This window comes from Numenius arquata, chromosome 18 (genome assembly GCF_964106895.1).
Source record: "Numenius arquata chromosome 18, bNumArq3.hap1.1, whole genome shotgun sequence".
Lineage (NCBI taxonomy): Eukaryota > Metazoa > Chordata > Aves > Charadriiformes > Scolopacidae > Numenius > Numenius arquata.
In genome coordinates this window covers 11,014,899-11,030,413 of record NC_133593.1, presented here as the reverse complement: position 1 = coordinate 11,030,413, position 15,515 = coordinate 11,014,899, and the positions used below count along the sequence as shown (strand labels likewise).

The 15,515-nt window shown below is 44.9% G+C and overlaps 1 protein-coding gene across 3 annotated transcripts in view; it reads left to right on the top strand.

The window, feature by feature from the left end:
* Positions 1–15,515, top strand: part of ACACA (acetyl-CoA carboxylase alpha) — a 124,361-nt gene that overhangs the window by 20,686 nt on the left and 88,160 nt on the right. For all 3 annotated transcript variants that reach the window (XM_074160462.1, XM_074160460.1, XM_074160461.1), the window contains 16 exons: positions 1–62; positions 572–781; positions 1,205–1,375; positions 3,638–3,799; positions 4,079–4,242; positions 5,046–5,196; positions 5,718–5,821; positions 6,725–6,806; positions 7,980–8,125; positions 8,822–8,972; positions 10,276–10,410; positions 11,282–11,428; positions 11,790–11,978; positions 12,560–12,660; positions 13,235–13,323; positions 14,511–14,635. In XM_074160462.1, the coding sequence (XP_074016563.1) occupies positions 1–62; positions 572–781; positions 1,205–1,375; positions 3,638–3,799; positions 4,079–4,242; positions 5,046–5,196; positions 5,718–5,821; positions 6,725–6,806; positions 7,980–8,125; positions 8,822–8,972; positions 10,276–10,410; positions 11,282–11,428; positions 11,790–11,978; positions 12,560–12,660; positions 13,235–13,323; positions 14,511–14,635 (2,189 nt within the window). The remainder of the gene's footprint in view (positions 63–571; positions 782–1,204; positions 1,376–3,637; positions 3,800–4,078; positions 4,243–5,045; positions 5,197–5,717; positions 5,822–6,724; positions 6,807–7,979; positions 8,126–8,821; positions 8,973–10,275; positions 10,411–11,281; positions 11,429–11,789; positions 11,979–12,559; positions 12,661–13,234; positions 13,324–14,510; positions 14,636–15,515) is intronic.

The window sequence follows — 15,515 nt, the reverse complement described above, 5'->3', positions numbered from 1 at the left end:
GAGGAGGAAAAGGAATCAGGAAAGTTAACAATGCAGATGACTTCCCCAACCTATTTAGACAGGTAACTTTTCCCATTGATTTGTAATATCTTGTTCGAAATGTTCAGGTTGGATGATTCTGAGGGCATTGAATCGGAATGTTAAAGCACTGAAAACATCTGCATTATATATCAGAGCCTGTTCGGCTACTTTTGAATCATGAGTTCGTGCTTTCTTTGCTCTGGATGTTGGTAGGATTTCAATGTATCTGCATATCCAATACAGTTGTCAAATGCCCAGACATCATAAGAAATGCTGAATAAATCCAAGTTACGGAGGGCATCTGCAGTGTAACTCAAAAATGCTGAGGGACACGAGCCTTCTTTAGTTTTGGGTTATTTAGGAAGGCTGAGAGGAATGGAAACGGCACTGTAATATCATACAAGAGAACACAGCGTATTTTCAGCCTTAAGTGGCCCAGGGAAAATATTATGGATGTTCATTGTTTAAAAAATTACCTTGGGATGGTTGTGACTAAGACAGCTGTTTACAAACAACAATGTACCTGTTGATGCGCTGTCTCTGTTTGTAGGTTCAAGCTGAAGTCCCTGGCTCTCCCATCTTTGTGATGAGACTCGCCAAACAGTCCCGCCACCTGGAGGTGCAGATCCTGGCGGATCAGTACGGCAACGCCATCTCACTGTTTGGCCGGGATTGCTCCGTGCAGCGCAGGCACCAGAAGATTATTGAGGAAGCACCCGCTTCGATTGCGACTTCGGTGGTGTTTGAGCACATGGAGCAGGTGAGAGTGGCTCAGCGAGTATTGTTGAATCTTTTAAAGGAGCAATTATAGGGCTGCGTGTCTTAAACTGCTTAGTGTGGGGCAACCACTCACATTTCCAAAACTGACTGAGTCCACCTTGTGCTGACAAACAGCTGTAGAGCTCCTTTCAAAATGCGCGTGTCCCAAAAATAGAAGTGTGGTTTAAATGTGTATTGTCATATTAAAAGCAAGCTGCAGGTGTTGTATGAATTGTTTAATGCTGAGTATTATAAATATTTGCTTCAAACTCTGCCTTCTGTAGATTGTCAATGAAATAACCTGGAAATCAGAACTCCTGAGCCACGTGCTTTTCTCTGAGCAGTTCTCGGGCCTGTTACAAGCTTTTGGATGTTTGAGAATGCCATAAAAAAAAGTCAAATACTCTTCCTTTCTGTACCCCAGTGTGCGGTGAAGCTTGCCAAAATGGTGGGCTACGTGAGCGCGGGCACGGTGGAGTATCTGTACAGCCAGGATGGCAGTTTCTACTTTCTGGAGCTGAACCCCCGCCTGCAAGTGGAGCACCCCTGCACGGAGATGGTGGCTGACGTTAACCTGCCGGCAGCACAGCTCCAGGTGAGTCAGTGCCCTGCTCCTGGAGTTTTCAGAAGTGCTCAAGCTTCTTATGTTGGAGAGGCCCGAGTGTGAAAAACCTGTTCTGCTGAAGCTTTAGTAAAACAGGGGGGCGGACTCTTGTCTGAGTCACAGCCAGGGTTCTGTGTTAAAACTGGATCACATCCTGACGTTATGCAGATGAGTAGATCTTGGTACTGATAGAGGAGAGAACATAAAGAAAATATTAAAGAGCTCTACTAAATATGTCCTATATCCTCACGTGCAGATAGGTGATATTTGACTCCCCTACATTTCCTCCTCCTATAAAAATACCCAGTAACTCAAAGGCCCATTTTGGTGCTTTCTCTTCTGTGGCTGGAGCAAAGCTTCATTCAGTATTCCAGAATATATTTGCATCCCTTGTGTTATGACTGTTTCACTAAGATATAGCTCTATCATTTGGCTCTTTATGATTTGGAAAGCAAAGAGAGGTTATTTTCTCTGGACCGCTCAGGTAGGCCTTCAGCTAGGAGTGTGAAGGGAAGCAATAGAGGATTAAAACGTAGAGGTAGGAAAACTGATTTAAGGAAAAGTAGTGTGTAAAAAAAAGCCTGTCTCAACAAGCGTTAGCCATGTGTAGTTCAACTTTAAGCTCTGAAATTATTATATGAAACGAGTTGGCTTCTGGGGCGAGCAGAGCGATGAAATGCTGTGCCAGTTTAGAGCAGCGCATCGCCCACTCTGCCTCCGAGGGACACCAGCCTCTTCCCGCAGTTACTAATGACAAAAGGAGGTAAAAAAGAACAGACAATTGGATTTTTCATCTTTCAGCAAGCTCAGCAATTGTTTGAAGTTCAGGAAAGTCACTTGGATCGTTTAATTTTGATGAGAAATTTTGATGAGCTCTGACTTCCAGAGCAATCGTTTCCAGCTCTCCAAGCCCTTCACTCACAGCAGGTGCCTCCTCCTCCCAGCTGAGGTCCCTGCTCTTCAGCCTTTCTGCAAAACAGGATTTGTGCCTGATAATTAGGTACTTGAATAGGCAAAATGACTGAGAATTTCTCTTGATTTATTGATTTTTCAAGGAGAAGTCATCACAGTGCGTGACAGCTATGGCCTACATGAACCAGTCGGCTTTTTGTTGTTCTGATCCCCAAAGCAGTGAGGGAATCCTTCACAGATCCTGCAGAAGGTGTTTGTTGCATCCGCTGTGGCTCATCTGTCCCTTAGTCATCCCCACCGGACTCCCCGGGTGCTGCCGTGCTGTCTCCCTCTTCTCAGCCCCGGTCTTCTCCACAGGTGGATGAACCCCGTGGTCCTCTTTCCCTCTTCCACCACATTAGGGGCTTTTCTACTTCCATTTTCTCAGCCCTCCCATTCTTACCCTCTCGCTTTCTTTCTAGTTTCTTTCTTCTCCCCCCTGTTTGCATTTCGAAGTTATTGGATTGATGGTAGAGGAAACAAACGCTTGAACTGTCGTGTCTTGTGGGCTGCTCAGGAGCAGGATCATCTTTGGTTTTGGCCTGAGCCTTCTCTCAGTGCGTGATTCCAGTAGCTCTGTGTCTGTGTTTGCCAGACGCTGGGAGTTTTGTAACTGGTCTGATGCTTTCCTCATTGTTTGGGCACTGTTCTTCGTATTGCTGATGCTAGATATAATTTCATAGAATGGCACGTTGATATTGTAACCAGTTTGGTCTTTTGTCTGTTGGTGTCTGGCTATTAAACGGCTGAAGTAAATGGTTAAGCTCAAGCTCGGCCTTTTTGAACCGTAGCTGTAAAAAAAATATCCCAGCTACTGAACAGAACAAGTGGGACTTTACTCCATAGGGATACAGCCGGCAGCCAGTTCTGCGGGTTACTTTCTCTGCAGTTTATAGTTCCAAAATTCCACGGTTTCCTGTAACTAGTTGAGAACCTTGTGTCTCACTGGGACCTTAGTATATTTTTAACAGGCCGATTGCACGCCCATCCTCAGCTGACCCAGCGCTGGCCAGCTTTCTCTGGAGCCTTTTAATCAGTCAATGGAAAATGCCGGCTGAAGGGCTTAAGGTGGATATTACACTGAGCTCAGCTGTCCTGAGAAATGCGAATGTTCCGAGATGTGTCAATGGAGAAGGCTCACATCAGAAAACAGGCGTGAATATTGCTGTACTAGAACTGCAACATCAGCTTCTAGAGAATTGGTCCAATTAATTCTTCTCTGTGAGGAGAGAAACTTAGTGGTGGTTATTATTTCTTTTTTTTTATTATTATTATTACTTGATTAGTATTTTTTCTCCTCAGATTGCCATGGGTATTCCCCTCCACCGGATCAAGGATATCCGAGTGATGTACGGTGTTTCTCCGTGGGGAGACGGAACCATTGATTTTGAGAATTCAGCCCATGTCCCCTGCCCGCGTGGCCATGTCATCGCTGCCCGTATCACCAGTGAGAATCCTGATGAGGTGAGTGTTTTACACTCTCTAGTTACCGATCACGCTCTGGTAACTGTAGGCTTTGCACCTGGGTTCAGTCCCTGCTGCTGATGATCCTGAAAAGTTTGGCAGCAAGTTTAAAAGATTCTTCCCTAATCTCACTGATTGTTCTGCAGACTCTGGTTAGACACAGCCTGAACTTGCAGCACAAAGAGGTGCTCTAGCTTTTAGAACTCTTAATTGCTTCCCTAATTCGGGATTATTTACTTTTTCTTTAGGAGGTATAGTAATGTCTGTCTGTCTTTACAGGGGTTTAAGCCCAGTTCTGGTACAGTTCAGGAACTGAATTTCCGCAGCAATAAGAATGTCTGGGGCTATTTCAGTGTTGCTGCTGCAGGAGGGCTCCATGAATTTGCCGATTCTCAGTTTGGTCACTGCTTCTCTTGGGGAGAAAACCGTGAAGAAGCCATTTCGTAAGTAGTCAGAGTAGTGCTAGAACCTTGGAAATTGCTTGTTTTGCTCCTCTTTGATCCAAAGTGCCATGGATAAAACAAAACTCCTTATTTCTGGGAGTTTTAAAAGAATTTTCCATCTCTTTACCTTGTTTTCCAGATCATGGTCAGGCTTCTCATCCTGTCTCGCCTTGCAATTCCACTGTGTTGTACATACATTTCTACACTTTTTGCTTACTTCTCTTTATTTTTTTCCTTTCTGTTTCATTCCTGCCTTGTTTACCTGCTGCTGGGGTATGATACAGCCACCATTGTGCTGAAGTCCCTCTTTGAAAGCATTCTGGTGGCAGGCTTCAAACAGGAAAAACATTGATAACTTGTGTGCCAGTGCCTTTTAATGGTTTATAAACCACTGAGCGTGGTGTGGAACAGTAAAGCATCTGGCCATAAGACAGGACTGTCCAACCTGTCATACATGATGGTTTTTTATCCATGGCTTTTCCTCTGTTCCATTCTGGGTGGGATGGAGACCACGTCTGTCTGTCTCTCGTGTACCTCTGATGTGTGGTAGATGCCTCGATGTTGATAGCAGTGGGAAGCCCTGATCTCGTAGGGCTGAGCTGCTCTTCACACCAGCAGAAGATTGAAAAAAATCAATATTCTTTAATTCCCAAGCACGTCATGTAGGATCTTGCTCCAATGCACATACTCTTCTGCTGTTCCTTCAGACTTTTTTCCTGGCAGCTCATGGGGAACTATAGAGTTCCCAGTGGGCAAGTTACTGCTAGTATGGGATAGATAATAGGTATTTTTTTCTCTTTCAGAAACATGGTAGTGGCTTTGAAGGAGTTGTCCATCCGAGGGGATTTCCGAACCACTGTTGAGTACTTGATTAAGCTGTTGGAAACGGAAAGCTTTCAGCAGAACCGCATCGACACAGGCTGGTTGGATCGGCTTATCGCTGAGAAAGTTCAGGTGTGGCTTCTTGCTTTACGGAGCTACAGATGGAAGCGAGGAGAGGAAGGGGATGGGGGCAAACTTGGTGCATCCTGCTTGCCAGAGGACAAGGAGTTAGGAGTGGTTAATGTCTGCTTACCACTTTATTCATAACCATTGTCACTGGCATTAATTCTTATTTATATCAAAATCCTAGGTCATTTGTGTTGGGGAAAGGTGGTCTTAAAGTTGGCCAGAAAAACATCCTAGTGTGAATTAAGGCTAGTATTTTGGTTTGCAGTTTGGAACAGAGGATAGTGGAAATGTGGGTGGAGACTTAAGATTTGATCCAAGAAGGAAAAAAAAGTGGTTTTATTTTAAGGAGTTACAGAGGTAATTGCTTCTATATAGCGTTTGCATGGATGCTACACCAGCTTATTTTAAAGAGAGGCTGGCAGTGAACCAAAAATAGAGCTGGGACTGTTGATTCTTCACGTGAGTGTCCAGAATGGACTGAAGCTAACGGAGATGTAATGGTGTTACTTTCCCTTTCTTTCCAGGCTGAACGGCCTGACACCATGCTGGGGGTGGTGTGCGGAGCTCTGCACGTGGCCGACGTGAGCTTCCGAAACAGCGTCTCAAACTTCCTGCACTCTCTAGAAAGGTGAAATTGCAAACTGGTCTGGTAGACAGCTGATAAGCAGAGAGTAATTAGTTTTGATTTACAAGTTTTGTTCGAGTACAGTCCAGTCCACAAATGCAGAGTTTGTTATCTGCTGACTGTTCTCTGGCCCCAGGAAGCTGTTTATCTGCTGGCCTAAGGAAACTGGCAGGTATCTGTGCATCTCTCCAAAATACCCCCAGCTGCTTGCACAGATTGGTTTGGTCTCTGGCAGTTTTGGAAAAAGCTCCAAGAAATGGCTCAGAAATGTGAAGTTCTTTGTGTGCTGCTAGGACAGCGTTAGGGAGCCTTGAATCGCCAGATATTGTCTTCCTCTTGTTTTGAGGATTGGTTTAATTTTTGAGGTTTGACATAATTTTCCAAATTGAATGTTTCCCACTAGTACTTAGAAAACCCTCTCTGCTCGTGCTGGCTTTAAAGTAGAGCTTGAACAGCAGCAGGGAAACCAGTCGTAATGCTCTGTCAGGGTAAACCTGGCGTGATCCAGGCAGATCTGCCCTGAACAGGATTCTTCCCCTAGGTGTCCTGTTGGTGAGTCCATACGTAAACACAGCTGCAGGGGGAAAAGCCATTTTATCCCTGTGTTAAGTCACGGTACGTGTTCTGTAATTCAGGCCGTGGTGTTCCTTTTGCAGACTCTTCTCAAGGCAACAGTGGGTGTATGGAGAGGAGAGTAAAGCTGGTGTGTGCGGCTGCAGAGAGATGGGCTGGCTTTGGCAAACTGATCTGTGTCTCTCCTTAGGAGAGAGGGTTTAAAAGCCTACTCCCATCTCTCTCTGCTAGTGTTTTCCAAATTCTTCCCTGCCTCTTTGAACCTGCTTGGGCCCCTGAGAGCCATTTGGTGGCTTCTGGAAGACCAATTTTGTTTTGTACTTCTTTTTCAAGGGGCCAAGTCCTGCCTGCTCACACTCTGCTAAACACTGTGGATGTGGAACTCATCTACGAAGGACGGAAATATGTGCTGAAGGTACGATGCAGAGTGTGGAAACCCATCAGCTTCCCACTTTCAGTTGGAAATGTCTGTGTGCTGCTCTGGCTTAATCTTTGTAATACATGTAATTACTGGCGTTACATCTGTGCAGGGTTTATTTTCTCTGCTTTAGTGAGGTTAAGAAATCAGTACAATCTCCCTTATGGTAATACCCCACCACATCTTTCCATTGCAATATCTCTGTGTGTCTCTGTAAAGATTTTAACCTTCCGGGGTCAAGAAGTGCTCTGTGTAGGGTGAGGAATAGCTTGTTACAAGCAGACTACTGCCTGTTGGTTCACCAAAACTTTCAGCTGATGTTTCTGAATAAGTAGATCTCCTCTGTTGGGTGTTTGAGGCCAGTTTCATCAGCGTGACAGAATTTGTAGCAATTTTTCCCTTTAGTGTTGCTTTTTCTTTGCAGTGTGCAAAAGACAATGTTAGAAATACTGTTTAAAGGTTGTGAAACCAGGCATACAAAAGTTAGGAAATACTAGATTTAAGCTTGCCTGTGCAATCTTAATTAGCTTCCTCGGGCGAACTTATTGTGGTGAAGTTTTTAAGGACATCATCATATACTGTTTTTTGCAGGTTTAACTATTCTGCACCCCTGCACCTTGGCATTTTACCTTGGCACCCTTTTGGTGAGAAACAGAGGCAGTGAATAGCAGCTAAAGTGTGCTTTGAGTGCTTTACCCAGCTTCAAATAGGAGCTCTCTGGCAGAGACTGAGATAGGATCCCTTTTTCCAGGGAGAGCTTTAGCTGTTTTCTCTGTGAGGCAAGCTCTCTCTTTTTTTTTCCCCAAATTCTCTCATTCATTACGCAATTGTAGTTCACAACTGTCACTTCTACGTAGATCGGGGTGAAGAAATGGCGTATGATTGTGTAATCAAACCTGTACAATTAACGCATAACTGCGAGTGGATTAAATCAAGATTCATGGACAGCATTAGTTCTGGCATCTCTTGGCTGCAAAATGCTCGGCTTTGTGATCCCAGATTTTTTTTGCATTGTTTTTTTCTGTCTTAACATGAAAACAAATGGCTCTGTTCCCCTTCTTAAGCTCCCTCTCTTGCAGTGCTTGGAAAACTCTGTATGTTGTGGCAACCCAGGCACTGTCAATGCTGTGTTTATTCCATGTGACACGTACCGTTCTTGTGGATCCACAGGTGACCCGACAGTCTCCTAATTCCTACGTGGTCATCATGAACAGCTCGTGTGTGGAAGTCGATGTGCACCGCCTGAGTGATGGAGGACTGCTCCTGTCTTACGATGGCAGCAGCTACACTACCTACATGAAAGAAGAAGTGGACAGGTACCAACCTGTAAAGATGTTTAACATTTACATAGAAGCCAAAATTAGGTGTACTTGTAACTTTATGCTTCCGAAAGATCAGCTGGGGATGGAATTCTCCCCTAGGAAGAGATTACTAGATGTATTATGGATGAGTTTAAAGGGGGAAGTTGCCTTCACCTGAAGAACAGATCTTGGCTACTGTAGGAAGACCTGAATATGTACCAATGTGGAGTCCATATTCTTCTGCTGGTTCTTTAAAAGTGCCCTTTTGGATTATAAAAAAAAACCAAAAAAAAACCCAAAAACAAACCACCAAAAAATGCCAAAAACCAGAACATGAAAATCTTTAAAATCCTGGGAACTCCACAACTGCCTTAGAAATAGATACAAGATTTACTAGTTCAGTGCATTCCCTCAAAATTCCCTGCAGGGACCAGAGCCATAAGGTCAGTAAATCTCCAGCTTCTGGAATGTGACCCACTGCCCCCTCTGCTGGTTTCTTTTCTGGTCAGGAGTACAAAGAGAGTTTGGGTAACTTTCTGGGTTGGAAAATGTTATAAAATCTCAACCTCTCAGTCTTCTACTTCGGTGCATCCCGTTCTTTCTCCCGTTGCTCCATATACAAGAGGATTTTGCATAAGGTGGGCAGTTTGGTGTCAAGAATTTAGTGTCACAGGAAATTCTGTTGCAGTGATTTGTCCCGTTCTTCCCTAGGTATCGCATCACTATAGGTAACAAGACCTGTGTGTTTGAAAAGGAGAATGATCCCTCCATTCTGCGCTCGCCCTCGGCTGGGAAGCTTATCCAGTATGTGGTGGAGGACGGGGGACACGTGTTCGCAGGCCAGTGCTTTGCAGAAATAGAGGTAAAAGAGTCTCAAAGAACTGACCTGGCTGCAGAATCTGGGGGGAAAAAACATTGAATGCTGTGGAACTGGGAATTGAGCGTGAGGGATAATTCACAGTATTTCCTTTCCAATTTTTGTCTATGTTTTAACCTGGACTAACGCAGGAGTCAACAGTGAGAATGATGGGGGGGGGGGAAAATGACTTAACAGCTGAAATTTGAGTGTTTATGACTATACTGAGTGATGAGCAAAATTTCTCAGCAGTGAGACCGTGGTTATCATCTTGCTGCGATACCAAGGGATTCACGTGCGCTCTGTTTTCTAGCTGTGGTGAGGAAGGTCTTCTACTTGTAGACCACTACGTAGTGCTACCACAGACTCAGAAGCAGAGTTACATGCCAGGATTAAGACTTCTCTGATAACTTGATCATTTATCAGGTTGATCGGATGAGTTAATAAGTGTCACTCCTCCCTTCTCCCTGGGAAGTTACTTAACTCTAGAGAGGAGGAGGAACAACAGTTTCTGCTTGGCTGTGAGGAAAGCACGAGGGGCTGTGTAGGAGTGCGTGGCTCAAAACAGATTTGAAGGAGGGGAGGGTGTGTGTTGACAGAGGGGAAATTAAACCAGTTGGGGACAATGTGTAGGAGAAAAATATCAAACCAGAGATCCAGAAACTTTATGTAAGTGCTTTTAGCTGCAACAGAGCCGTGGCTAAGAAGGAACCACCTACTCAATTCCTGTGTTCCCAGTTGTGGCGTGTAGTATAGCGATGGTAAAACTAGACTGTGTCCCCCTGTACCCAACCCTTCTGCTCCAAAGGAGTTTCCACAGCCGGTCTAAGGAAGCATCTCTGTTTGTGAAGAGCGGTCTGAGACGGTTGACCTCTAGAAAGTAATCCTGGTTCCCTCTGCTAAAAGTGAATGTGACTGTAGCTGCTGAGAGTGGCTGTTCCACTGCCGACCTTCAGAGTGCAGCAGTAAATTCTGTCTGCTTTGTTCGTTGTGTTGAATTTGGGACCTTCTTGAGGACCTCTTGGTCCAAGCAGTGTGGAACAGGTGACATTCCTGAGGATGGCTTCCTGCTGCGCTAATTTGGGGCCAATTATTTACTTCTACCATTCACTTTAGTCCTTGGGGTTTCGTTCTCAATGTGTGTGCTTTTAAGCCTTTGCGAAAGCCTGAAGGTAAAGGTGCTCCTGCAGGTTAGTTTGGCTGTGGCAAACTCACAAACTAGAGCCAGTTTTGCGGCTGCTGGCTCACAAAACTAGAACCATTTGGGGAACATGGAAGCTGAGTGTGTAACCTGTTTTCCTTGCTACAGGTGATGAAAATGGTGATGACGCTGACAGCAGGGGAATCGGGCTGCATCCATTATGTCAAACGCCCGGGGGCAGTCTTGGATCCAGGCTGTGTGATTGCCAAGCTCCAGCTGGATGATCCCAGCAGGGTTCAGCAGGTGAGAAGTTGTGGGAAGCGCAGATAATAGGGGAGTGATGTTGAGAGTGGTACAAGAGGGTCCAGTGTTCTCAACCCATTTCAAATTTGTGCATTGTACTGGAATTGTCACTTTACCATTTATTTGTCTCAGATGAGGAGTAGGACTCAGATGATTGTCTCTTTCTCTGATTCAGGCTAAGCTTATGTACTATTCTTTTTCTCTTACCTCGGTGCTATTGTGGGTACACGGCTGTCTAGGGGATTGGAGGTTGGCCAGATTTTTCTATATGCTTTATTTCTCTGCAAGTTTATTTAACTTTTTTATCATATGTTTTTCTCTAAGTGACCCTCTTTGGGAGAACGGGAGTTGATATCCTGACTCCAAGAGTGTCGGGCCCTGAGAAAGCAATTGTAGCAAATCTGGAAATACAAAAAAAGAGCCTAGGACATGGATCTTTTTAAAGGTGAAAGGCAAAGAGATATATTCATTTAGGAATGGTAGGTTGGGATATAGCTGGTGGCGGTGGAAGGGAATCTATTGTTCCTTTAGCAACAGCTAATTGAAAACTGTCATGCAGGGGGTGGAAAGTGATTGTCAGCACTGAACTCTCAACTTTTCCTGTGCTCTTCTTTGAGATTTTTGGTCATCCTGGATCTAAACAATGAAATCAACGGTAACGTATTTGGGAGAGAGGCTGGAAGCTTTTTTTTTGTGGGTCTATACAACACAGAACTGTTGGAGACCAAGCTTATAACTTTTCTGTCTCTCAATCAAGCGCATTTTCCACTCTGGAAATTTTTCCAAGTTAAATCAGAGACTCCAGTGAAGGGTAACTGGATGTTACTGTGCAGGAGGGTTAGTGGCACTCTGCTCTTTGCTGTGTTTCCAGGCTGAACTGCACACGGGTACCTTGCCGCAGATTCAGAGCACAGCGCTTCGAGGCGAGAAACTCCATCGCATCTTCCATTATGTCCTGGATAACCTGGTCAATGTGATGAATGGATACTGCCTGCCAGAGCCCTACTTCAGCAACAAGGTACCTGTTACTTCTTCTTGTTTCTGAGCAAGGGCTTAATTTGATTTTCTTTCTGAATTCCTTATAGTCAGTCTCACCACAGAGTGAGGTGGGAATGTCCCATCTCTGGCGCCCAAAACAAAGACAAGGAGTTGAGCTTGATCTTTACTGCCTGTGCCTGCAGCCTTGTAGGTGGGAGCTGTGCGCGTAGCCAGCTGGGGTAGAAGTCCTAGAGGGAGGAGGAAAGAAGGTGGATGAACCTGGTTCAGCTGTTGGTGTAAGGCAGCACAGCATCTTTGTCATCTACCCCAATTCTCTCTTTTAATCCCTGGACTAGCTGTGTGATAAAAGACTAGTGACACACTGACTTGTCTCTCTCTAGGTGAAAGGCTGGGTTGAGCGACTGATGAAGACACTGAGGGATCCGTCTCTGCCTCTGCTGGAACTTCAGGACATCATGACCAGTGTTTCTGGACGGATCCCACCCAATGTAGAGAAGTCCATCAAGAAGGAGATGGCCCAATATGCCAGCAACATCACATCAGTCCTTTGCCAGTTTCCCAGCCAACAGGTGATCAATCATGCTTAGAGGAGGAAAAATTGGTTTGTGTTGGGGCAGAGAGAGAGAGAAAGTTCCTTTAAATTACCTGGAGGTTGGTTTGACCTGAAGGACGTGTTTGAACTTGGGATCTTCATGATGAAAGTTACCTACCTGTATCACTGGAGCTTAAAGGCTTCCGTCCTTTACCTATGCTTTAGGATTTGTGTTCCCTGCTCATTGTAGCTTTAAACAGGTGGTTTGGAAGCAGTTTAATATCAGTGGCCTTGTGGGCATTTATTTATTTGCTTTGTGCCTGGTACACATGCTGCAGTGCAGTTTGTGGTGCTGTCGTAACCTTAAAAAGAGTGAGTGCAACTAAGGGATGCCTGATCAGGTAATGAGATGTTGGAAGAGGATTTCTCCAGTATACGATATTGTGCATTGATTTTTATATCATTGGCAGGCCATTAACTTCCTTAGCAGTTTAAGGCTTTGGCCTTTGCTGGAATCTGCTGGAGCTCTAGTCTGGTCTGTCTGGAAGTTCTCAGCTGATTGTTCAGCCGGATTGTCCCATCCAGGACTGGGACTGTCACGTGTTTGCTCTCTTTCAGATTGCCAATATCTTGGATAGCCATGCAGCCACCTTGAACCGCAAATCGGAGCGTGAGGTCTTCTTCATGAACACTCAGAGCATCGTGCAGCTGGTACAGAGGTGAGCCATTCTCAGGGGTACCCCCTAACTCTGTTGTGGTTTTGTTTTTTTTTTCCCTCTGCTGTTTGAAAGACCTGAGCCCGCTTGTCTTTATTAAACTGGCTTTATTACATTCAGAGTCTAAATCACAGAATAAGCTGCATAGTTTCCTCAGGGAGGTCAACAGTGTGTGTGGCTCCTGGCTGCTTGTGTGAAGCGCACACACAGATCCTTCCTCCTTTCCCCTTTGCCATATGAAATCAAGATTTAACTTCTGTCCTGACACTGATCACGTCTTGGCCATTTCATCAAGCCGCTGGTGTGTGTTATGCTTTTCAGTGTCCGGGGTTTTGAGTATTTTTAGAAGGAAAACAACATTTTGATGCAAAACATGAGCCATGCTGCCCCACAACACTCATGGCAGGGGCTGTGTATTCACATAATGATTGGGGTTTTCAGAACTAGGTATGGTTCTTCCCGTAAGCAAAAGGGCTTATTCTGCCGCTCGCGTTGAGTGTTACTCACTTGCAGGTGTTCAGAAGCAGGGCCGTGCCGGTCTCACTCGGTGCTAGGTTTGACTTCTTTGCTTCTGCAGGTACCGAAGCGGTATTCGGGGTCACATGAAAGCGGTGGTGATGGATCTGCTCCGTCAGTATCTGAAGGTGGAGACTCAGTTTCAGCACGGTGAGTCTCTAAGCACGTCAGGGGTTTGATTTCTGAAAGAACCACAGTTGGTCCCAGAAGGTCCACATGGACCCCCTTCAGGAAAGGCTGCTCTAACTTTATGGTGAGGCTGACCTACGCGGGTTTTCTTCCAAAGCTCTGCCAGTCACATCCTGGTTTTGTAGAGGAGCTTATGTCCAGTTGGAGTTTTTGTGTCATAATGCTTATGACAAGCAAATGACAAGCTCCACCCCAAAGCTGTCTCTTCTGCTGGTTTGCCACTGTCGGTTTATATATATTTTACATCCTGTCTCCTCTTACCTACAGTTGACATGTCAGAATATGATTCTGGTCTCTTTTCAGTGTAGGAATGATCCCTTTCTCTGTAAATCTTCAAAAGAATATCTCCCATATGAGTTTATGATCATCTTAAGTGAGGACTTTTGTATACCCTGGGATATGTAGAAGCTTCATATTAGAAGCTTGATTTTTATTTCCTTATTTCTGAGCATCTGCAGAAAAATCAGAATCAGAAAAACTGTTTAAACTTGCCACTCTATTTAGTTCTATCTTGCCTGTTTATTAATTTCTATAGTAAGAAAATCAAGTGCAGTAAACAAAAAAGTCACTGAGTTATTTGTACCTGCTGTAAAATACCAGGAAGGTGTTTGGTGTTCATGAGAACAAACCTCAAACCTCGGCCTGAAACTGAGTTGTAATAAATGCCTTGCACTGCTGTATCCAGGCACAAGGTGGCAATGAAGCACTGGCTAATTTTGAGGCTCAGGCTCTTACAGGTAGTTCAGATTCCGCTCTACTTTTCTTTTGTCCTGCTCCAGTACCCGCACCAGCCTAATGGTACTGTGGATTCATTTCCACTCCAATCGCTGGTAGTAGAGGATGGTGCGAGTCTTTTTGCTATTATTTTATTTTGGTTGTCATTTGAACGAGAGGCTGAGGTCACCATTCCTCTCTTCGTAGTGCTCACAAAGGAGGTATTTGGTATTGGAACTGTTTTACTGAGAGCAGGATGTTTAATTAAAGTTGAGGGCGTTGCGGTGGGACGAATGTTTCCTTCCCAGAATTGAATGTGTGGACTATGCAAAGTAGATTCTCAAAACATACATATAGAAAACACGTCTAGTAACTTGCATTCCTTGACGCAGAGGTGTGGAGACTGGAAAAAAAATGTGCATTTCTGATTGCAGGTCACTATGACAAGTGTGTCTTTACCCTTCGGGAAGAGAACAAAAGCGATATGAATGCTGTATTGAACTACATCTTCTCCCATGCTCAGGTCACCAAGAAGAACCTGCTTGTGACAATGCTCATCGTAAGTTGTCTGTTGGTCCTCTTGAAATTTGCTGCTTCTTGTAGTTGTATGTTTCATGCTCTGAAAGGTACCAAATTGACAGCTCTCATCCATAAAGGTGCAAACCTTCCAGCTACAGAAGCAGTGGCAGCAGCGTGGAGTTTCTTCACGTGTTCTTAGGGCATGTAAACTGTGCGTTAGAGGAGACCCAGTACATCCTGCTCAGCTCGATGTCTGTGCACCTTCTGGTTCACAACTGTCCTGCATTGATTGCCTATCAGAAAGCAATGAAGGCTAATTATGCAAGTGATTTGTGAGCATCTGTGGGGAGATAAGAATGCAGACTTAGAGTGGGAGGCTGCTAGAGGCTGACTTTCAGACACTGGGCTGTGTGTTTGCTTCTTCATCTTCAGGGGGCTCAGAGAGGTCCCGTCTTCATGTAGCTCATGGTACTCAAATTAGAGTTGCTTGAAAAGCAAAGCAATAAGCTCCCAGCACAAAAAGCAGATGATTCTTTTGTGGTAATAATTCTGTAATAGCAACATTTTTATGGTCCTTCATTACTAATGAGGGTGACTTCCTAGTCGTGAATGGCATTAGCCAGCCGATATTGAGGCCCTCGAGGGGTTTCACATGGTCTTCCTTGATGAGCCATAGTTTGGCCTTACAGGTTTGGCAGTGTCTTCTGTGAGCTTCTTCCTGGTTATAGTCTCAGAAAGTCTTATCTCAGGGCTGCAGTGGTGCTTTTGGACCGGCTGTGTGATGGAACCTGACTGGGACTCAGTATCTCAGCACAAAGCTGGTCACTCCAGACCATGCCTTTGAGCCTTGGGATGGTGTGTGGCCATCCAGGGGGGATGGCTGGGGCTGGGGAATCTCCTGGGGTTGGAATTCCTCTTGG